This window comes from Puma concolor, chromosome C1 (genome assembly GCF_028749965.1).
Source record: "Puma concolor isolate L17-30 chromosome C1, mPumCon1.1.hap2, whole genome shotgun sequence".
NCBI classification, from domain to species: Eukaryota; Metazoa; Chordata; class Mammalia; order Carnivora; family Felidae; genus Puma; species Puma concolor.
In genome coordinates this window covers 140,227,878-140,253,007 of record NC_141674.1, presented here as the reverse complement: position 1 = coordinate 140,253,007, position 25,130 = coordinate 140,227,878, and the positions used below count along the sequence as shown (strand labels likewise).

The following is a 25,130-nucleotide window of genomic DNA, read 5'->3' as shown; positions in this document are numbered from 1 at the left end:
TAATCTTCCACTCAAGTCAGACTAGTTTCCACATCGTCTCTTAATTACGCACCACTCATCCTGAATAAGAATTTTCTTATTTCCCTCATATGTCCAAATCTTACCATTTTCCAGGGCTAAAGATTTCTCTGATCACTGCAGGTTATACGTATCATCCCTAATTTTCAGAACTCTGCAGAACAATGTATAATTTGCCTTCATAAACAAATGCTTTGGTGCTCAGCCATATTTTATCTTGAAATATCATTCAAAATATTGTAATATTTTGGAAGGAGTTCATATCCTAACCCATACAAAAAAAAAGTTCCTCAGTCTCAAAGTGTAATTCCACAAACTACATATTAGTTATAAAGGGAAGAGTTACCTTAACAACAGAGAAATTGGATATACCTAACTTTATCCAAGCACTCGAACTTAATGTCATCAATATGGGATAAACTGACATATGTGCCTTCTAATGAGGACATAACATTACCTATGCAGTATTTCTACCAAACTGTGTTTAACCTGAGTATGAATAAATATCTGGAAACAATCAGGCATATCTGAAATGAGAAACACCTGTAAAACTGACCCAGACTCTTCAAAAATAGATTTCAAAAGACTGGGAAATTGGTGTAGATTAAAGAAGTGTAAAAAGTTAATGCAGTTGTACAATCTTTGATTGCATCCTGGGTTTAAAAAACTGTAAGAAATTATTAGGACAACTGGAGCAGTTAGAATATACACTGCATTTTAGATAATAATATTATCATCAGTGTTAAATTTTTTGAATGTGATAATTAGATTGTGGTTTATATAGGAGAACATCTATGTGTTTTGAAATCTTTAGAGATGAACTGTCAGAATAATTGCAACTTTTGCCACAAAATGTTAATTGTTGAATCTGAGCAAAGGGTATATGAGTGCTTGGTGAACTGTTTATGTAATTTTTCTGCACGTTTTAAATTAAAAAAAAAATAAAAGCGTGTGTGTGTGTGTGTGTGTGTGTGTGTGTGTGTGTGTGTGTTTGGTGGAGGTATAAAAAGTTCCTGACAAAGTGACTTCTCTTAGTAGGTGTTCAATAAATAGCTATTCAGTGACTGAAAGAACAACACTCTGGATGATATTGCTACTTGTGGGGGAGGACTTGAAACCACATCCATTCCAGCTCTAGCAAAAAGGTGACTTTTGTTTCCTAAAAACCGATGGCACCTTCTATTTTGTGAGCTCAGCTCTACATACTTGCACAGCATTTGGATGTGCTAATTGGTGTTTATTCTGCTCAGTTAACTCAAGGATTTAAATAGGAAATGTGGGGAAACAACTTTGTAGGAATTTTTCAGAACTAATTTGCTATCTGTAAAAAAAAAATGATAAAACACAGACAACTTTAGAAGCACTGTGTATGTTTTAAAAGGGGACTCAGAAAATGCTTCGCAAAGTGATTTCCAGTGACTCTTCTGGGAGAGAAGTTGCAGAGGCAAATTTCTAAACCCTTCACCGTATTACATACTTGTTCCTCCCCCAGGACTGGTGAGCACCAGAGAAGGATGTGGGGCTTCCATGCTCTTATGAAGTGTGGCCACTGCAATGATTTTTCTTTTATGTATGCATAGCTTTGTGACATCTTCATCTGCTTTAACATCTTCTGCGGTTCTCTGTTTCACAGCAGCTCCAGGATCGAAATTAAACACCTGGAAAAAGCACAGCTTCTGTTAGAATATGTCTGTAAAAACATCAGATTAAAAAAATCTTATCATCAAAAAAAAAGTTTTGCATAGATTAGGGCATATATCTGAATAAAAGTGTCTTGAGTTTTTAAATTTAAGAAAAACAGTTTTATATATAATATAATAAATACTTCTGCTGGACTCATGGTTTTTAGTGATAAAGTAAATAATGCAAATTATCCTAATTCTAAGATAGCCAAGGTAAGTATATGGAAAGGTATAATACCTGATAATGTTTTTAATTTTAGATACTTCCTGATGTTATAACAGTACAAAAACAGATGAGGTATAGTTAAAAACAAAAACAAAAACAACAACAACCCTAAAAGCTGACATTTCTACATGCTAACATTTTCTTTGGCTTTATTTAATTACTATATTAATATTACTTTTTCATGGATTTAAAAAGTCCATTACTATATTTTAAAAAAATCTTACTTGCTGTGTATATATTGATAGGCTGTTTCCAATGCTTTGTGGCGGTATGTGTGTGTGGAATGAGGTGACACAAATAAAAGGAAAAAGTGGTCTATTAATCTTTAGTTCTAAAATTAGCACATAATAGATATTCAGAGAACAATGTCCTGTTTCTATTCTACTCTAAAATAATACTTTGTCATTAAAAATAACTGTATTTTTTTTTACCTTGCAAAGGACTAAAACAGTTTTACTTTTGGCTCAGAGGGGCAGCTTTGTGATTTTAAAAGTATTTGTGGCAGATTTATCAACACTCATGCAAAAAATAATATTGCAGATTGAGTAGTTATAGTAAGGAAGAAAATATTGCGCTATTAAATAATGGGCATGGGTATAGCTCAAATGAAAAGGTGCTAAAAAGATTTTGGTGAAATATTTAATATGAATATAGGTTTGTCACCTTTGAAAATGACTGGGACTTGAACCATTTTCTACAATTTTAAGCATTCCAGAGTGCATGCAAAAGATATCTAATTAGATAAAGACTTTAAAATGCATATATGATTGGAGAAGTAATATACAAATGAAATGCCAGATGAGAAAAATATATGAAACACCTAAAAAAACAAAAAACAAAATGGCCAATAGATGTGTTGTGAAATGGTTACCTTGGGAAGAATAAGAGGACATTCCAAGCCACACTTGCATGTTCCGTCAGTAAGCAGGTATGTTTTAACCTGCTCCAAGCAAGATAACAAAGACCCACTGGGACTGTAAAAAAGTTAAAAAAAATCAGGAAATAATTCTGACTGCACATATTATATGAAAAAAGGCATAACTTAAGTCTTACTGTCCTTCAAAAGATAACATTTTCCTATTAAGGAAAAGCATTTTCTTTGTCAATATTATGTTATCTACTAAATTACAGCTTTTAACACTATCGGTCTTTCTTCTAACCAAACTATTTCTCAGAAAAATAGAGATTTTCATAGAAAATTAAATGAAAGTATTTTGAAAACCAAGAGTGGACTAAGAATGGCAAAGAATGCTGTCCTTAAGAAAGTACAGAAACAGGCAAGAGAGGAACAAGAAAACTACATGAAAGTAATCATTATTTTAAAGTAGATCTACTTTTAAAGCTGTTTGAGGAAAGACTGAAATTTAGAAACATGTTGGAAGTCAAACCAGAAAGTCATTAAGTCTACAAAGTTGTGGCCAGCAAGTTCTTCCTTTTAATCTTGGAATCTAGAACCAAACTGTCCCAATGTTAAAAACAGATTTCTCTTTTTTTCCCCAATCCCCAAACATTTCCCTGCAATGTTTCTTTGTAGATAGATAAGTGTGGTCCAACTCAAATTGTACTGGGGAACCAACCATTTTGGCAAGGAAAGAGGAGCAATGCAGAACTGATAAAGATCACGAACTCTGTAAGAAAACAGGGTTTTAGATGTCAGAAGGTGCTGTGTACATCTTCTGGCTGGTAATTGGGGGTAATGCTCTCAATGTTACTGCTCTGTGGGTCACAAAAGTCAGTATTTTCTGTGAATACTGATCAAGTTCAAGTCTACAGGTTAGGTACAAATTCAGATGGTAGGACAAGTCTTTTGATTTGTATTTACAATGAGGGTTAGTTTAAAATGGGCAATGTGTATTAACATGTTGATTTTAATAGTATTAAATAGATATTATGCTTTGAAAACTATTATATACTTTTCATTCAAGAATAGCTTTTATTTATGACTATTTACTAAAACTTTCACTTTAGTCTTCTGATCAAATTTATCCAGAAAAAATACTCTCCATGTTGTATACAAAGCATTACTCTACTGGGGGCAGACTGCTTGCATAAAAACACAGGTAATAGTTTCATATCTATACATAAATAAGGGGCACCTGGGTGGCTCAGTCGGTTGGGTGTCTGACTTCGGCTCAGGTCATGATCTCACGGTTTGTGAGTTCGAGCCCCGCCTCAGGCTCTGTGTTGACTGCTCGAAGCCTGGAGCCTGCTTCGGACTCTGTGTCTCCCTCTCTCTCTGCTCCTCCCCCACGTATGCTCTATCTCTCTCTGTCTCTCAAAGATCAATAAATTAAAAAAATTGTTTTTATACATAAACCAGTTTTAAAATGCAATTCATATTTTATTTATGGACAGTCAAAGAAGTGACTTATGCACATAGAAAATCTCATTTAAAATCCTCAATTTTGTTGACTGAAACATTCATTTGTTTAGACGAATACTTTTTTTCAGATGATACGTAAAAAGTAATAATTCCACAGACTTGAGTTCCACCCCAGCGGTAGGGGCAATCTCATGCTTTTGAAAGTCTGGTAGTGTTGATAAAACAAGATTACCATTCAGTTGTCATGTGAAGAATTCATGAATTTTGTGAAAAGAAACTGCCTAGCATTTTACAGTTAAAGAAAGTGTATGAACTGAATCCTAGAGGAATCTAATGGTAAAATTAAACATGAAGACAAGAATTCCTGAATTATATTAGAGTACTCTACTCTAGACACTTAAAAACATTTCCTCTCAATCAGTCAGTTGAGTTCTTTCCTTCAGTTGTAGCTCTTTAATTAACTTTTGTGAGTAATAATTAACATAAAAAATAGCTACAAGTCTTACGGCACAGATAAAGCTCAAAAGATTGGAAGCAGGTGGGAAATTTAAGGTGCAGCCTCAATGCCACCCTGAAGCAGGAGCAGCTGGAGACTACCTAAAAATCACAAGCAAACTGCACATTGAGAAGGGAGCTACAGAAGGAGGGCTAGCTTCCTATCCATGTTTAAGTACTAATTTAACCAGTTATATATACAAACAAATAAAAAACCATGCTGACTTAATTTATTTGATGGTGTTTTACCTTATCTGACAAAGTTTGCTTCCACAATAATTCTCAGTATATAGATTTGAATTTGGAGAACTCACACTAAAAGATAATGAAGTCTACTTACACTTGGCAAATCATGAATGAACAAGATAAATGACAGATTCCCAGACTTAACTTGGTTCCACTCAGCTCTCAGCAGTCTGAAAAGCTGATGTATCTTTCTTATGTAGTTTTATAAGATGGAGTAAAAAAATTAAATTATCAAGATTTTAGAGTCATTTGCTCTAAGATGAATATATATTTGCTCCCTACAGACTAGAATAACCACAAATATAAACAACAACATTGAAATCTTGCTATATTTATAAGAAAGTATTTTTAGTAGTTTTTAATAGCATTGGCAATAGGAAACTTGGAAAAAGTTATCCCATATGTCCTTGTCCATCTTATCTACTGTGGGGTGAGCTCCACATTCTCTGCTTTCTTATACCTTCACTCCAATTAACATAGAGCACATCTATACCATTGCAGAAATACTTATGTGCAAAAGAATTTCAACAGGTAATTAAGTTTACCTCAACAAACACCTCAAACAAAGCAAACACACCTGAGATAGAATCTGAACTGACTTTTGAATTGTTAAGGCATGAAATTGTTTGTATTCATATCATACAAAATACTTCATTCATATAAATACATTTTTGCACAAATGGAGAATTCCACTGAAGCTGCGATACAAATCATCACACTGAAAAAAAGAGCATTAATGTAATGATACAATGTGATATCTTTTAAAAAGTCCTAAGCCTGTTTCTAATAGTTTTTTAATTATAGCACAAAGAAAGATTTGTTATCATAAGCTTTCATACACTTACTGATAAACTACAAAATAAGTAACTTAGGTGCCACTTGTTTAATAATAAGACTAAAACTTGATCAAGGTTCAAGATGGTAGTGTAGGAAGATCCTGAGCTCAGCTCCACCCATGGACATAATGAATCTACAACTACAACACGAAGACCTAGAAACTAGATGAACAGAATCTCCACAACAGAGGGCAGCACTGAAATGGATGGAAGAGGCAGAGAAACAGTCTCAATAAGGAAAAGAACTCTAGGGAGGAAGTTCCATGGTTGAGAAGGATCTCAAAGGTATGATATTTGTCCCTTAAAAGCAAGAGATTTTGCTGATGTGGGTTGCCTCCATATCAGGCAGTCCAACCCTTAGATCCTACATGAGAGGGACAAGCCCCCCAAGTAGCTGGCTTTGAAAACTAACAGAGAGTATGTCTGGAAAAAACTACACAATTATAGGGAAACTACACAATTATAGATGGCTCTGGTGGCCAGGTAGGATTTCACTTCTGGGCCCCATAGGACATCTCATATATAAAACCACTCCTTCAAGACCGGGAGATAGCTGAAATGCCTCATACATAGAAATAAACACAGAGAGGTAGGCAAAATGAGGAGACAGAGAAATATGTTCAAAAGAACAAGACAAAACCTCAGAAAAAGAACTAAACAAATAGAGATAAACAATCTATTTGATAAAGAGGTCAAAGTTAATGGTTATAAACATGCTTACTGAACTTGTGAGAACAATGGATGAACACAGAACTTGAACAAGGAGAGAGAAAATATAAGAAAGTACCAATCAGAGCTGAAGAATATCATAACAGAACTGAAAAATACATTAGGGGGAATAAAGATCAGAATAGATGTCACAGAAGAATGGATCAGCAATCTAGAAGACAGAGTAATGGAAATTGCCTAAACTGAATGACAAAAAGAAAAAATAATTTAAATAAATAAGTAAAGTTTAAGAAATCCCTGAAACAACATCAAGCATACTAACATTCGCATTACATATAGGGGTTTCATTAGTAGAAGGAAGAAATGAAAGTGTCAGAAAACTTATTTGAAAAAATTACAGTTGAAGATGTTCATGACCTGGGGAAGGAAACAGACATCCAGGTTTGGGAAGCACGAGAGTCCCAAACAAGATGAATCTAGAGATCTACACCAAGACACATTATAATTAAAACGTCAAAAATTAAAGATAAAGAGAGAATCCTTAAAAAAGCCAGAGAAAAGCAATTTAGTTACACATAAGTGAATCCCCATAAGACTATCAGCTGAATTTTCAGCAGAAAATTTTCAGGCCAGAAGGTAGTGACATGATATATTCAAAGTAGCGAAAGGAAAAAGCTTACAACCGAGGATCCTTTATCCGGCTAAGTTATCAATCAGGACTGAAGGGGAAGATAAAAATTTTCCCAGACAAGCAAAAGGTAAAGGAGTTAATCACAACTAAACTTGCTTTATAAGCACTGTTAAACTGGGCGCCTGGGTGGTTCCCTAGGTTAAGCGTCTGACTCTTGATTTCAGCTCAGGTCTGATCTCACATTGGTGAGTTAGAGCCCTGTGTTGGGCTCTGTACTGACAGCATGGAGACTGCTTGGGATTCTCTCTCTCTTTCTCTCTTGGCCCTGTCCCCTTCTCTCTCTCTCTCTCTTTCTCTCTCTCTCAAAATAAGTAATTAAACTTAAAAAAAAAAAAAGACCTATTAAAGGGAAAGTGGAAAAGGCCATGACTAGAAATAAGAAAATATATGAAAGAAAAAAATCCCACTGGTATAGGCAAACATAGAAAAGGTAGTGGATCAACCTCTTGTAAAGCTAGTATGAAGGTTAAAAGACAAAAGTAGTAAAATCAATTATATCTACAATAATGAAAAGATGCACAAAATAAAAAGATGCAAAACATGACATCAAAAACATAAAATGTGGGGAGAAGAGCAAACATGTAATGCTTTTAGAATGCTTTCAAACTTAAGCGACCACCAACTTAATATAGATTTCTGTATGTATAGGATGTTATATATGAACCTCATGGTGACCAAAAACCTAAAATAGATACGCAAGAAAATAAAAAGAAAGGAATCCAAACATAAAACTAAAGAACATCATCAAATCACAGAGGAAGAGAGGAAGAGAAGAAAGGAACAGAAGAACTACAAAAACAACCAGAAAACAATGAACATAATAGCAATAAGTACACACTTATCAATAAATGCTTTAAGTGTAAATGGACTAAGTGTTCCAATCAAAATACATAGGGTGGCTGAATGGATTAAAAGAAACAAAACAAGACCCATCTATATGCTGCCTATGAGAGACTTACTTCAGATCTAAACACACACACAGACTGAAATTGAAGGGATAAAAAAAGATATTCTATGCAAATGGAAACAAAAACAAACTGGCGTAGCAATACTTATATCACACAAAATAGACTTTATAAGAAAGGCTGCAACAAGAGACAAAAAAGGAAATTTACAAAATGATAAAGGGATCAATTCAACAAGAAGACATAACATTTGTAAATATTTATTTACCTAACATAGTAGCACCTAAATATATAAAGCAAATATTAACAGACACAAAGGGAGAAACTGACAGTAATACTATAAAAGTAGGGGACTTTAACACCCCACTTACATCAAAGGATAGATCATCCAGACAGAAAATCAGTAAGGAAACACTGGCCTTAAATGACCCACTAGACCTGATGGACTTATTACATACGTACAGAACATTCCATCTCAGGTGCACATGGAGCATCCTTCAGGATACATCGTATTTGACTGCAGAATAAGTCTCAACAAATTTAAATCATATCAAGCACCTTTCAAACCACAACAGTATAAAACTAGAAACCAATCACAAGAAGACAAATTGAAAAACCACAAATACGTGGAGACTAAACAACATTCTACTGAACAACCAATGGCCAATGAAGAAATCAAAGAAGAAACCGAAAAATATTTTGAGATATATAAGCACAACATTCTAAAACCTACGGATGCAAAAGAAGTGTTAAAAGGGATGTTTGTGATGATACAGGCCTGCTTCAAAACACAAGAAAAATTCTAAATCTTTTGAGATATATAAGCACAACATTCTAAAACCTATGGGAGGCAGCAAAAGAAGTGTTAAGAGGAATGTTTATAATGATACAGGCCCTTCAAGATGCAAGAAAAATTCCAAAAAAGAATTTAATCCTAAACCTAGATGAACTAGAAAAAGAAGAAACAAAACCCAAAATTAGTAGAAGGAAGGAAATAATAAGCATCAGAGTGGAAATAAATGAAATAGAGACTAAAAATAAAAAAAAAAAATAGAAAAGACCAATGAAACTAAATGCTGGTCCTTTGAAAAGATAAACAAAATCTTAGCTAGACTCATCAAGAAAAAAAAAGGGAGGATCAAAATGAATAAAGTGACAAATGAAAAAGGAGAAAAAACCCTGAATAGCCAAATCAATCTTGAGAAAGAAGAACAAAGCTGAAGGTAATCACAATCCTGATTTCAAACTAAACTACAAAGCTATAGTAATCAAAAACAATATGGTACCAGAACTAGCACAAAAACAGACACAGAGATCAATGGAACAAATTAGAAAGACCAGAAATAAACCCATGGTTATATGGTCAATTAATGAACAACAAAGAAGGCAAGAGTGTACAATGGGGAAAAGACAATCTCTTCAATAAGCATTACTGGGAAAACTAAACAGCTACATGCAAAACAAGGAAACTGTACCACTTTCTTATACCACACACAAAAATAAGCTCAAAATTGAAGACTAGAATATAAGCCCTGAAACTATAAAACTCTTAGAAGAAAACATAAGCAGTAACCTCTTTGACATCTTAGCAATATTTTTTTGGATCAGTCATCTCAGGCAAGGACAGCAAAAGCAGAAATAAACAAATGGGACTATATCATACTAAAAAGCTTTTTACACAGTGAAGTAAACCATCCACAAACAAAATGGCAACTTACTGAATGAGAGAAGATATTCACAAAGGGTATATACAATAAGGGGTTAACATCCAAAACATATAAAGAACTCCTACAATTTAATATGAAAAAATCAAACATTCAGATTTTAAAATGTACAGATGACCTGACTGGACATTTTTCAAAGACATACAGATGGCCAACAAGCGTATGAAAAAATGCTCAATATCACTAACCAGCAGGGAAATGCACATCAAAACCACAATGAAATATCCTCTCACACATGTCAGAATGATTGTGATTAAAAAGATAAGAAATAACAAGTATTGGTGAGGATGGGAGAAAGGGAACCGTTGCACACCATTGGTAAGAATGTAAATTGGAGCAGCAAGTTTGGAAAAAAGCATGGAGCTTCCTCAAAAAATTAAAAATAGAAATACCATACAATCTAGCAATTCCACTGCATTGGCCATGCATACCACTTCTAGATATTTAACCAAAGAAAATGAAAACACTAATTCAAAAAGACAAATGCACTCCTATGTTCATTGCAGCTTTATTTGCAATAGCCAAGATATGGAAGCACCCTCAGTGTTCATAGACAGATGAATGGACAAAGGAGATTTTTTTTTTTTTAATTTTTTTTTTCAACATTTATTTATCTTTGGGACAGAGAGAGACAGAGCATGAATGGGGGAGGGGCAGAGAGAGAGGGAGACACAGAATCGGAAACAGGCTCCAGGCTCTGAGCCATCAGCCCAGAGCCTGACGCGGGGCTCGAACTCACAGACCGCGAGATCGTGACCTGGCTGAAGTCGGACGCTTAACCGACTGCGCCACCCAGGCGCCCCTGAAGGAGATTTTTACATGCACACACACACACACACACACACACACACACACACACGGGAATATTACTCAGTGATAAAAAAAAAAAGGATGAGATCTTGCCATTTGTGACAACATGGTTGATCCTAGAGGGTAGTATCTAAGTGAAATATGTCAGAGAAAGATAAATACCATATGACTTCATTTATATGTAGAATCTGAAGAACAAAACAAATGACCAAACCAAACAAAGCAGAAACAGACTCATTGATATAGAAAACAAACTGGTGGTTGCCAGAGGGAGATGAATGGGAGGATGGACAAAATAGATCTTTCAGTTATAAAACATGTTAGACATAGGGAGGTAATGTACAGCATAGGGAATAGTCAGTGTAACAATTTGTATGATAATAGATGGTAACTAGACTTATTGAGGTGACTATTTCATAAAGTATACAAATGTCAAATCACTATGTTGTACTAATGAAACTAATATAATATTGTATATCAGTTAAGAAAACCCTGAAACTTCTTGGCAACAGTTCAGTTATTCCATTCAACTTGCTGTACACAAGATATATGCCACCAAAATTTTAAAAAGCAGGCATTTGCATTTTATTTGTATGATTTTAACTTGTGATATGAACAGCCATCTCCATCATGACTTTTTCTCTTTTACTGTTATATGCAATGGAATAGATTTAAAACTGTGCAGAAAAAATTAGGGAAATTATTTTTAGTTAATATCAGGAATTAAGAAGACTAATGATTGAAACTGTCTATAGATAAAAACACTCAACCTTATATCAGAAAAGCCAGCGGAAGCACGATGAAGGACAGAATAATACAGTCAAGAAATATTGGGTTTATTTCCAGTATTTTACATTTTCCTATGAATGTGGTAAAGATGCTTATATGTTTCTTTTAGAAATCTTCATATTTTTCCTTATCCTTGTTACAGAGATAAACAGAATGACACCTTATATAAACACAAGTAATGCATAAAAATTTTCTCTTGTAACCTAAGGCAATTTACATTGCAAAATAGTACAGAATAAAACGCTCAAATATTTCTAGCAGGAAGGTCATTTATTCAAATTTATGTGAGGTGCTGTCAGTGACGGTATTTTGTTCCTCAAAAGAACAGACTCTACCTCCTTAATTTGGGGATTGCAAACTTGGAGGTGACACGGATAATAACAAGGCTCACCTGACATAAAGCACTCCATTTTGATCCACACGACGCTGCCAACCCACAGGAACTTGTATAGCTGGAAGACCTCCATCTTTGTCCCCTCCGTCACAGTCCTTGCCTCCATTCATTTTCTGTGTCTGCTTGGGACTTTCCAAAGATATCAGCAATAAGATGATATCCTTATATTACAGGGCATGATGGCCTTCAAAAATGGCCAGTGCAGCACAGTTTTTCCCAGACTGTACAAAATGCATTGGGAAGCTTCGGCTCAGTTTGGAACCAAGTCCTTGAAATCTGCCATTGTGGAAAAAATCAGTTTCCCATTATAATCTACATTAAATAACCAATATTTAATTCCTAAGGATGGTCTACATGGGTAAAAATGAGTGCTTCTGACTAAGGAAAATCATATTCACCAATGCTGGTACCTGTCTGAAGTGGGGGAGGGGAGGAGTGTAAAGTTTTTAGTTCAACATTTTGTCTTGAACCTTGATGTCAGACTAAAATAACCTCTATTGTCTAGAAACCGGTCTCATTTTTACAGTGTGAGTCGGTTAATATTTCCAGGTACTACCCGCCTTTAGAGGCCACATTCTTTAAACTTTCTCTTCATCTTCCAATCTGAATCCAAGATGTTGCAGGTTGGTTCATCTGATGTTTTCATGTCTTCAAAATTCCAATAATGTAGCCTGAAACATATGTAAATGTGTAAACTGTATATTTAATATTGAAAAACAGAGAAGCTGCACACTTTTAAAAATGGAATAAACTGCTACGTGTACCAAAATACTTTGATGTTCTCTGCCGTGAACATCACATGTCAAATTCATCTTTTCTTCTTCCGACTTGCTCCACTCACTCTAGTTAAATCAACTTGCTTGCTCTTCACCACATGTAACTTTCTAATTATTAAAGATAGACCCATAATCATGGCATATCACACACACACATAACCTCCTTCTTACTCACAAGAAAAATATATCACCTCTTAGGTTCTGACAATTGGAAAGTTGTGTGTTAATCCAGTTACATTTTCTCACTCTTTAATGGTAAATATTCTTATGATTTACTTTTCTTTTCTAATCATTTTATTAGCCTGAAGAAGAAAATTTTTTTAAAGAAAAAAATTAAAAGGAAATCTACAGTACCTTTCCAAATATAAGAGATTCCCTACCCCTCCCCCCCAACCCCCCTGTTCTTGCATATAAGAGTGGGAGTTGCTTTATAGTTAAGATTTACAAATTCCCATCCATTACGGGGTACTCTGTTAATTCCTTTATTAAGTCACAAGGTGCTGCTTGGGGAAGACATACTGGCTTGAAACAATAGCAATAAGGGCTAGGGTGGAAAGCTTGTAAAAGGTCATCTTAAGGGATCTGTTAAATAAGAAAAGATGGCAAATAAATTTTTAGAAGATTTAGTACTTACTCCTAATGGAGAATGTGTTATTTCTTGTGGTATACAAGCCTTTCTATAATCAATTTAATATATAATGTGTGATTATACTGTGGGACTCATGAAACTTACTAAAAGATGAATGAAAATAATTATTCTAGTGTTATATAAGTGGGACTTGTGGCTTGTGATAAAAATTTCCAGTGACAGCATCACCCACAGATTAAAAAAAATGCTGTGTCTCAAACAACTTAACTGAAAGTGAAGGTGTTATGCTCTGGAAAGGTCTGTATTAAAAGACTTAAGATTCATATGAAAATATTAAAATTACTTCAAAAAATTTAAATAAAAGGATTTATATTTTAGATGTTTAAAATATGTACGCATAACTTAATGAATGAAACAGTGTAAATAGACACATAACTACTTTACCTACATTCCTAAAAAACTTACATAATTAAGTTAGCTCTGGACATTTTTTGAGCTTTCTTCACAGGAGAATGCCTTATGCTAAAAGGCATCATGTACTCAGGCATAAGCTCTATTTGCAGCTTGGGCTGAGACGGATAGAAAGTGTTGCAATGAAGCATATACTTATTTAGCTGAAAGTCACAAACCATGGGCATGGGTGTGGTAAACATCATCAGGCAATGGGAAAAGTAGCAAAAATTTAGTGGGAAAAATGTGGGGTATAAGGAAAAGTGCCAAGTAGTAGCATTCCCAGTGGTGTCTCAAGCTAACTTGCATTGCTGGGGCCACTCCATTGTGTCTATGTTTCTCACAGAAATGACCTACTTGTCTCCCATCCACTGTACCTTTAACTATGACCCCTGTTGATCATTTATGAGTTTATTGACGTTTCATTCAACAGTTAGTCAACAGCTATTATGTACGAGGTGTTACGCTATGTGCTGCAGTACAACGATGGTGGGACCCTTCTTTATCCATAGTCCAGTATAATGTTTGGCAATAAAGAGCTGTTCAGTGAGGAAGAATATAAAGGAAAGAGGGAGGAAGGATGAGAAAGAATGGAGAGAGCAAGGAAGGGTCAGTCCGGTCCAGTAGAGTTCCCAGTGCTAGTGGAAGATGGGAAAGAGGCATGAATTTTGTGCTATCCTGGACTCCCAGTTTTGGCAAATAGTGACAGACCCTGATTATTGAACCTGTTTTGTTTTTTTTTTTTTAACAGTCCTTTTTCATGCTCATTTTATTAATTTGCTTTTCCTAATGAAATCTCTTTAGTGGTCTGTGATCATTAGATTGAACTGGCTTTCATTCTCCCTACTTCTGTTTTTGAGCTTTCTGATCATTTGATGCCTATTTTCTTTCCTTCCTTCTTTCTTCTTCTTCTTCTCCTTCTTCTCCTTCTTCTCCTTCTCCTTCTCCTTCTCCTTCTCCTTCTCCTTCTCCTTCTCCTTCTTCTTTGTTTGCCTGCTCTTGCATGCAACTCCAACTTCCCCAAGACTGGCTGGTTTGCTCCATTAAGTAATTTGTGTATCCACCAGATAATAACATTGGCTTGATTCCTGCCAAATATCTCTCTCATATTTCAGTAATGAAAAATAGAAATATCTGATGGCTGGGTTTTGCTTAGACCAGCAATTCTCAGAGCATGGTGCTGGGACAATCATTACTGTCAATAATGCCCAAGAACTTGTCAGAAATATAAATTCACAGGCCTGGCCCCAGACTTAATGAATTAGAAACCTTGGGGGCCCTTCTGTTCTTCAAGAAGCCTTCCAGGTGATTCTGATGCCTGCTCAAGTTTGAGACCCACTGACTTAGACTAATGCCCCTGCCTCCCTTCCCAGGACATGGCTGTTTTTTTAATTAATTAATTTATTTATTTTTGAGGAGGGGATTGTTTTTATTTTTTATTATTTTTTTAATATGAAATTTATTGTCAAATTGATTTCCATACAACACCCAGTGTTCATCCCAACAGGTGCCCTCCTCAATACCAATCACCCACCCCCACCTCCCTCCCACTCGCCATCAACCCTCAGTTTGTTCTCAGTTTTTAAGAGTCTCTTATGTTTTGGCTCCCTCCCTCTCTAACCTCTTTTTTTTTTCTTCCTTCCCCTCCCCCATGGTCTTCTGTTAAGTTTCTCAAGATCCACATAAGAGTGAAAACGTATGGTATCTGTCTTTCTCTGTATGACTTATTTCACTTAGCATAACACTCTTCAGTTCCATCCACGTTGCTACAAAAGGGGACATGGCCCTTTTATATCTCTACACTTTGCAGGCAGCCAGCCCTCAACTTCCTTTTGTCCCTGGGGAAGAGGGGTGGGGGGATGGGGCGGCCATCCTTTTTTTGCTGATACTTCAGCCTTCTAGAAGCAGCTCAATTGCAAGGGCCTTAGGGATTCCTCACAGAGTGGAGGTCGAGTATCTACATAGTTATCATTTATTTATCTGTAAGTGGCACCTATTTCCTCAACATTCATTTGTGAATTTGGAAAATTCGGAGATGTTTGAAGGTGAAAATTAAATTGGACTGTAATCTCAGTGTTGAATAACTACTGCAAACCTGAATGTACTTTCTTTTAATCGTTGTTTTTAGAAAATTTTAAAAGCACATGTTAAAAAGAAATTATTATAACAATAAACCACTACTCCAAATTCACAATGTAAGCATTTTGTCAGTTTTGCTTATTTTTAAAAATAAAACTCCATTACAGATAGAGCTAAATACTATCTCCCTCCCCCACCCATCTCTCTTTTTAGTCCTGTTTCTTTCCCTTCCATCTTAAAGGCAACCACCATCATAAATCTGGTCCTCATTCTTATAGGCTTTGCTTTTATATGTTTATTCCCTGTATATGTATATGTAAACAATATTTGGTATTGGTATATGTGTTTCAAAATTTTTATATAAATACTATTACACATATATATCATTCTGCAACTTGCTTTTTAAAATTCAACACTGTTTGAGTTATCTCAGTTGAGATGCATAGATCTGTCCCTGTTTCAGACATGTAGATCCAATTTGTTAATTTTTAACATCTGAATGGTATTCTATCATATTATTATAGAACTATTTATTTATTGGTGTATCAATCATATTAATGTTAGGCTGTAGAGTCTGCACAGTCTCAATTTTTCAGACACTGCCAAGTTGCTCTCCAAAGTTGTACTGAATCCAAGTTTTTTTCATGTTCTAAACATGTCTTTTTCCTTTAAATATTGGATCATGACCACTTTGTACTTTATTTTCATCCTGAGCATTTTACTATGGCATTAAATATTTTTCCAAAATATTATTTTTAATTGCTGGATAGTATTTTTGGGGATACACACACACAGACACACACACACATATATAATTTATTCACTTCCCTCTTGTGAACATAGATTTTTTCCTAGACTCTAGCAACTACAAATAAATCTGAGATAAATATTTCAGCCATTTTGGCATATTTACTGAGAATTCTTTGTTAAAATAGAATTGCATAATTTTAAGATCCTTGATAAATTTCTTAAAGTGACAAAAGGGTAGTTTTGGGAAAGCATTTCAGGCCATGGTTCTCAAACTTTTGAAACCCTCTTGTATGTCCTCTTTTGCTAAATATTAAAATCTCTTTGCCCCTAAGATTCTGATAACTTTATTTCCTAAAGAGATTCATCATAAAATATTTAGTCATGCTTTGTTTTTATAGTTTATATCTAAAAACAATAGTTTCTCCTCTTTTCCAAATTTAACATTAAAAAAAAACCTGCATATCCACAACATTTTCCCTTCATCTCCCCCGAAGATTCCATTATGACCCACCTTGTTTATATGGCTTGGTTTAAGCCCAATAGACACAGGTTAAAGCAGAAAAGATATTGTGATATGAAAGGGAACTACATCTCACCAACACTCAGGATCAGGGGTAGATCTTACACTTAGGACATAATTCAAATTTATTGCACAAACAATTCTAGCAACAACAATATAAAATTCAAAAAGTGGTGTGTGTGTGGGGGGGTCGGTTGTGGGTGTGTGTATATTCTGAGATCTACCACAATTCTACAGACATTTTAATTTTTCTACTTCCTTTCAATATGCAAATTAGTTTGGGAATTGGCTTTTAGTGAAATGAATTTTAGTGGCTTGATTTACTTCTTTGCATTGGCTTCTTTTGATCATTCAGAATTCAAATTAGATGTTACCTCCTCGAAGAGACTATACTGTAAGCCATAGGTAATCTCTCAAACTTTGTCAATTCACTGGTACCTCTCATCATCCATTTGTTTATCATTTATTTGTTTGTTTATTGGCTTTCTCTCCTCATAGACTGTAAACTTCCTCACAGCAGGGACCATGTCTCTCTAGGTCCTTCCTATATTCCTAGTTTCTGGTATAGTGCCTGGTCTGCAGTAGGAGCTTAAATACTTCCTGAAGACTGCATATTCAAATCAGTCAACATAATTTTATATTCTGATTTTTACCATGTAGGCTTATAAAGATTTAGCAACACATGCATCTAAAATGAAAGGTTTTTTTTAAAGTTTATTTATTTATTTGAGAGAGACAGAGGCACTGTGAGTAGGGGAGGGGCAGAGAGAGAGAGAGAGAGAGAGAGAGAGAGAGAGAGAGAGAGAAAGAGAGAGAGAATCCCAAACAAGCTCTCAGCACAGAGCCCACTGTGGGGCTTGAGCTCACAAAACTGTGAGATCATGACCTGAGCCAAAACCAAGAGTCAGACGCTTAACCGACTGAGCCACCCAGGTGCTCCTGAAAGAGAGGTTTTTAAAAGAAGCCAGTGGAGGGGCGCCTGGGTGGCGCAGTCGGTTAAGCGACCGACTTCAACCAGGTCACGATCTCGCGGTCTGTGAGTTCGAGCCCCGCGTCAGGCTCTGGGCTGATGGCTCAGAGCCTGGAGCCTGTTTCCGATTCTGTGTCTCTCTCTCTCTCTGCCCCTCCCCCGTTCATGCTCTGTCTCTCTCTGTCCCAAAAATAAATAAACGTTGAAAAAAAAATTTAAAAAAAAAAAAAAAAAAAAAAAAGAAGCCAGTGGAAGCTAATGAGTGTGAATGTTGACAAAATATATAAAAGATGTTTTGCTCTAGATTTGTCTCTGATCTCATAATCTCTGATAATTTCTGTGTAGAAAGTATGATAGGGCTTCTAAGAAAATTAATAAAGTGACTTTATATTTTATTTGTAAAGTGCATCAGTTTTATTTATGAAGTGGTTTGTGTATACATTTTAATTGTATTAATAAAGAAACCATTAAAATAAATGAATCCAACAATTTAAAATTAAACTTATATTTCAGTAGGATGCTGATTAATACAATAGACCTTTTTTTCTTAATCTGCTTTACTGACATTCTTTTCAACCTAAGAATAAACTCACTAGTTTATGCAGTGTTAAATGTATATTTTAAAAGTTATACTCAAAGCACCATGAAGACTATCAGATTATGACATGAAAATAAGTAAGTAGGTATTCCTCATAAATCTTTCTGAATAACATCAAATGTTATAAATTCTTCTCAATAATGTCACACAAACTTTACTAATGGTAAAATAATCAATTGATTTTTTGAGTCATGTGATATCATGAGTAAATTCTATTAAAATGTTTAAAATGACATCACACATTGATCTTGTGCCTTGTGAGGTTACTTGTATATATAGTAGGATAGAATGAATACCAGATGAACTACTGATTTTTCAAGGTAAGACTATGTAAATTAGGTAAAATACCAATATTTTATGATTATATAAGTCTAAATCATTTATTTTTATATGCTATGATTATAAACTTAGCCCTTGAAATGTTTAGAGTGAAATAAGAAATCTATTCCATTCCAACATTTGCAAGTGAATGTCTCATGTTCTCCAATGAGACCAAGTCTCCCGTAGAAGCTACCTTTACACTTATGTACATACCACAACAGATATGATTGTATTAAACAATAACATCAGCATTAGAATTTTGGAGAGTAATGTCTGAGTGGCTACAACATTATTATCATTTGATTGGGTAATAAATGGATATACTCATAATCTTTCCATTATTATTAGTTAAATTATGCTTGTTAGAGCAACCCTAAATTACATTTCCCCTTTTCAATTATCTTTCACCCTCATATCAATTATTCAAACAGCTCCTTTACAGCACTTAGCCAGTCCTCCCATCCAACTTTCCCATCTGTTTCACCTTTCACCTATTTATTCAAGCTATGCATTTTTATTTATGAGCACACTTATCTTGCAGTTACATCTTTTTTCATTTTTAAAAAACTGCTTCATAGATTATTCCTATTTCCACTCTGGTTATTACTGCCATTTGGTTCTTAATTTCATTTTGCAGCCACTTCTTCTAAAACATACTTCTCAAATGCATCCTATGTAAGGCTCTATTGGGTTCTGCTACCGATTGGGCTCTACTTACTTACCCCAAACTACCCTCAGTGCATTTACATTTGTTTTATACAGCTGTGTAGAGTACCATAAGCACATCTTTCCTGCCCTGATTACCAAAGCTCTCTAGTTTGAATGTCTTTGCCCTTTTAATGCAGAAGAGTATAAAAATTCACAATCTGTACGTGAGGGATCATATTCACCTAGGAAAGTTACATTTTTTCACAAACTTGGAAGGTACAGGGATAGGCTTCTCAGAGTGAGGCCAGTTCTCAGTCAAGGTAACAATGGCCTATGCCCATTTATGGTTAGGAGAATTATTTGTACCAGGCCATTTCTTGCTGCCAACGATAGGCAACTTACACATACATCCTTGCCATAGAGAAGCCTTCAGAGAACTAAATGCTGAGTACAGATAGTAGACTGCAATTGGCCTCAAATACTCTGTAGCTTCTTTTACCAGAAGGTAGGATTTATTGTTCCACACTTTGAATCTGGGCTGGCCTTGTGACTTGCTTTGACCAATGGAATGTGATGGATATGCTACTATTCAAGTGCTGAGTCTAAAACTTGATAGGCCTTGCATCTTCCACTCTCGCTTCCTGGAATGCCATTGTCTCAGGACCAATCTGAGCCTGCCTGCTTGAGGATGAGAGTCCACGTGGAGACAAAGAAGTCCAGCTGGTCCAGCCAGTCCAGCTGAGGGCCCAGTCATGTAAGTAAGTCTAGTCAAAACGATATGGAACAGGGATGAGCTGGCCCCACAGAGCCCAACCTAGACTGCAAACCCACAAAATCATGATTATTTTTCAAATACCCCCAAATTATACTGGAAACAACCTGAAAGTCTAAAATAGGGTTTTATGTAAATTAATTACTGCTTTTAGAAGCTATGTAGCTCTATACTTTATTAGCTTGTGATCTTGGACAAGTTTTAACATTTCTTTCCTTGTAAAAGAGAGATTATAGCCCTACAGAATTGTTCTGTGGATTAAAGTTAAAAGTTTTAAACCAGTGCCTAGCATGTGGCAAATATGTGAGTTGTTGCTATTTATGCATAGCTATTAAAATCATGTTATGGAAAATTTAATAGCACTGGAAAAGATACATGATATTGTCAGGTGAAAAAAACATACTACAAAGTTGCATGTAGAATTATAAATCTTGAGGAGCCTGGCTGGCTCAGTCAGTTAAGTGTCTGACTTCAGCTCAGATCATGATCTCATGATTCATGGGTTCAAGCCCCACATCGGGCTCTGGGCTGAAAGCTCAGAGCCTGGAGCCTGCTTCAGATTCTATGTCTCCCTCTCTCTGTATCCCTCACCACTTGTGCTCTGTCTCTCTCTCAAAAATAAACATGAAAAAAAATTTAAAAAAAAGAATCATAAATCTTCATTTACAAAAATGCTACTACATATGTAGATGCAGGAATACAGAAACACTGACCTCTCAGTGGTTGTCTCTGGGTAGCAGGAATATGAATGATTTTTATTTTCTTCATTGTTTTTCTGTATTTTCAAAGTTTTCCAGAATAAAAATCTATTGACTTTGCAATCAAGAAAAATATCATTTCCAAAAAACTAAATATTATGTCCATAGAACAGCCAATTAATGTTTTCCTAATCCTTAAAAGCACTAGGAATACTTTTTTATTGGAAACAGTCACAAGCTTTGTAGCTAGTATTATGATATTATTTCTTTTTCTGTTTTAGCCAAGTGAAAAAGATACAAAATACTGCATTAACCTGGATGCTCTAAATACTAGAAATGAAAATTAAGACTATCCCTTTGACTGGTTCTAAAATGCTTCAGAGTGTCACTCTTACTTTTCTGCTTGGAATACGTCTCCCATCCCTACATTCTTGTTCTTCATCAAACCAACTTCGGTTTATCTCAGTTTAAATGTCACTTTCTCAGAGAGGTCTTCCCTGGTTTCTCCAGTCATTAGGTTTTCCAACTCTAACTTGGGTTCCCCTTTAATTCTTCCTTATAATATCTAGTAATTCACATGTATTACTACACATAACTGAGCTTTCATTTCACCCTTGTCATTCTACCTGACTGCAAAGAAAGAGAAAATTGAGACAGTTAACTTCAAGTTAAAGCCTCCTTTTGTGCCTCTAAAAATATTTAAGGAAGTAGAAATTGAGGGCTATATACATATGTAGAAAATGCTTACTATGCATTTTAAAAGCTCTCTTAAAAGCCAAAAAGTGCACAATCACCAGCTCATATTCTGTAAAAAAGAATTAGAGAACTGTTTTAAGTATAGTAATAGGTTACACCAGAACATCTATAAACTAATTGACAAAGTCACTATACTGCTGAGGGAAAAATTATCTATGATTTATTTCTGTATATTAGCCACCAGCAGAGTTTGCTATTTTTGCTTTTCTATAGAATAGTGAAGTTTCTCATAGAGGATATTTTTAAAAAATACTTGTCTACATTTACATAGTCTATTTTAGAGCAAATTTGAGGAGTAACTTTCACATTTTATCTGTACGTTACTGGTATTTTGGCTACTCAAGGAACAGCTCAATATACATATAGGTCAAATCATTTTTGAGAAATGATGTACATCAATATTGGTTTTTCCCCAAACTGTACTAGGAATGAAACAATTACGAACTATACTCATTTGGGGTTGTATAACATTTAAATAACTAATATTTATATACTCTTTTAGTCTTTTATATACTCTTTTACTTACTTACTCTTTCTTTACTATACTCTTCAATTCACCTGGCAACAGACGCCAAGTTCATACTTGGAGTAATCAGTTCTGTAGAGAGGTAACGGTGACCCCTAGTAACCTTGAAAATAAGTTCACTCAAGGTGGAAACAGGAAGACATGTCAGCCATTGTAGAAACCTATCTAAAGACACTGTCTCTAAATATGTGTAAATATCTAGGAACACTCTGGTCCAATCAACACGTCCAATAAATGTAATTAAATGTAAAAGAGAAGTATAGTCTAATTAATTGTTCCATAAGGTCTCTAAAAAAGCAAGAAGAGGAATATCGTCTGTACATGGATTCAAAAAATAAGAGTCCAAGATACACAATCTCTAAGTCCCATGAAATAAGCGACCTTTTACTGTGTTTATGTAGCTCACATATCAGGAATAAAATGAGTAAGTAAGTAGTAATACCTGCAGATGTTCAATGGTGTCATATGAAAAGTATCTCAAGGAGACTCCATTTAGCATTTTACTGCTCACTGGAATGCTGAGGGAGGCAGAGAAAATGTAGCAGCCGAAGAAAACTTATGCACACAGTACTCAAGTTGGAGTGGAAAGGAGTTTTAGTATCATAACTCCAAGCATAGAGTATCTTAGAGAACATGCTGAAGAAAAGCAAAACCTATAGAAAATAACATCTCCTATTTAACAAAGAGTTAAGCAAAACATAAGACCAAGTTACAAACAGGAGGACTCTGGGCCAAGTCTTATCTGCAGAAGTGTTTGGCATGTACACAGTTTGAGAATAATAATGAATTAGTTGACAATATTTAAATGAAAGGATATTGTATGAACATTTGCATTTCCTGCTTTACCTGAGAGACTGGATGATGTGGTAATACTAGGTCAACATTCCTGCCTTGCAACAATTATCTGGAACGGAGCAGTGACTGCTCCTTCAGAAAGGACTTGGCTCTCCAGTTCAGTGCAGTGGCTTCCTGCTTCATTCCCACCAGCCTGGCCTCTGTAGGCACTTGGGTTTCCAATCTCTGGAATAGAAAGGACCTTGAGACAAGGCTTGAAAGACTCACTATAGTCCTTGACAAGGAGTACAATTTATTTGTTTCTTAATGACCACTTAACCTATAATTCGTAGTGTCTTCAAAAGGGTGGAGGATGAACTCTCAGTGGATCATCATACATTATTAGTTTGTGAAGGAGTTCTACTAAGCTAGCTAAAACCAAGAGCAGATAGCGAATTTTCTTAATAAAATTGAGTTGACCCTGAAACTGTGGTGATTTTTGAGTTAGAGGAGGTAGAGGGTACACAGAATTCTCACCCAACTTCAATCTTCTATCTTCCATTCTTTCTTAGCCCCATCGTCAGTAATACCACAAATTAGCATTATCTCAAGAACTCATCTTGGGATCAAAGAATCATGGAACCAAATTGTACATTACCATTACTGAGTTATAAAATGCTGCTCTCCTCCCCCTCGCTTTTAATATTGTTTCCTTTCAGCCAATAAGGGAAAAGATTATTTATAAGGACTTTCGAAAGTGTACTTGAGACCTTGTTAACCCTTATCCTATTTTCTCTGAGACATCAAGGAGACACTGACAAGGTTCTTTCTCAGTCAGAGCAAAGTAATCCTTGGGACAGTGTAAACTCATTTGTTCCCTTTCCATAGCTAATGAACAACCTTCTGATTATTTGTTGGATTTCATAAGTGATTTGATATCATTAAGTTCATAACTTGGATATCAGGTACAAGTATTTCAGTCAATGAAAGCAAATAAACAAACAAATGGGTTATGTTTGGCTTATAAATTAATTTCTTGTAAATACAGATGATCTGCATCAAACCCTAGAGGCCCATCACCCTTGAGAGCAATGGAAAATAAATTTTTTCTTCTTTTCTTTTCTTTTCTTTTCTTTTCTTTTCTTTCTTTTTTAAAGTAATTTCTTTGCCCAATACAGGCCTTGAACTTGTGACTCTGAGATCAAGAGTTGCACGTCTACTGACTGAACCAGCCAGATGCTCCTCAACATTTTCTTTTAATTGGAAGAGTAAGGACCACATCCTGGACCAGCCAACTTGCTCTTTTTTTCTTTTTGGTTTAGGGCCAAAGCAGGACAGGGGGATGTGTAGGACAGGGTGTACAGCATGCTTGAGTATTGCTATTTCTCAGAAAGCAGCCAGGAGAGACAAAGGAGCAATTAAGGAATGCGGAACAAAGATTAAATAACAATGTCTCTATAATCTTGATATATTAAAGGTACTCCAAGTATTAGACTTAGTGTTTTAAGCATTTACTAGCCATCCCCTACATGTGAAGCACAATAATGGATACTAAGAAACTGGACATAAAGAGAATACAAGCCCCATCTCAAGAAGCTATGCCTTGGAGGTGGAGGGTAGGGTGCTGTGCAATCCGGTAAACAGGTTAATTATAAAACTGACTGACACTGGCTACAATAGGGCTAAATATGTAGTGCTAAAGGAGTACAAAGAAAGAGCTAGTCTAGTTCTCAGGGATCAGAGAAAGGGGGATGCTGGATACATTTAAGGATGCATTGAAATTAGACAGACAAAGAAAGGTTAGTAGGAGACGTGAAATTTCACCTAATCCATGCAAATGATCTTAGTTTCAAAAGATTAATATTAAAGATTTTACTCTTCTGTCTGGTAATATCAATTCCAATATTGTACTTATTTTTAGCTGGTAAGCAAGCATAAAGGTCTCATTTTGTCAGACCTTTTAACCTTGAGATGGTATAAGGGATGAAGCATTAATGAATATTTTCCACAGGAAGATCTGGATGTCTGCCTCATGCCTGAAATAGAAAATGGTGACCTGACATCCAGATAAGCAAAGAAGAAATACTATCAAAAG

At 35.3% G+C, this 25,130-nt stretch overlaps 1 protein-coding gene across 12 annotated transcripts in view; it reads right to left on the bottom strand.

Moving 5' to 3' along the window:
* The window catches only part of MBD5 (methyl-CpG binding domain protein 5), a 439,324-nt gene that overhangs the window by 50,550 nt on the left and 363,644 nt on the right, over window positions 1-25,130 (bottom strand). For 8 of the 12 annotated variants that reach the window (XM_086718522.1, XM_086718528.1, XM_086718521.1 and 5 more), the window contains 4 exons: window positions 23,108-23,281; window positions 11,806-12,479; window positions 2,798-2,900; window positions 1,496-1,676 (listed from right to left, as the gene is read on the bottom strand). In XM_086718522.1, coding sequence (XP_086574648.1) covers window positions 1,496-1,676; window positions 2,798-2,900; window positions 11,806-11,918 — 397 coding nt within the window. In that variant the 5' untranslated portion in view covers window positions 11,919-12,479; window positions 23,108-23,281. Of the gene's footprint in view, window positions 1-1,495; window positions 1,677-2,797; window positions 2,901-11,805; window positions 12,480-20,994; window positions 23,033-23,107; window positions 23,282-25,130 lie in introns of those variants that run through there. The other 4 variants (XM_086718525.1, XM_086718531.1, XM_086718530.1 and 1 more) reach the window with 4 other exon arrangements.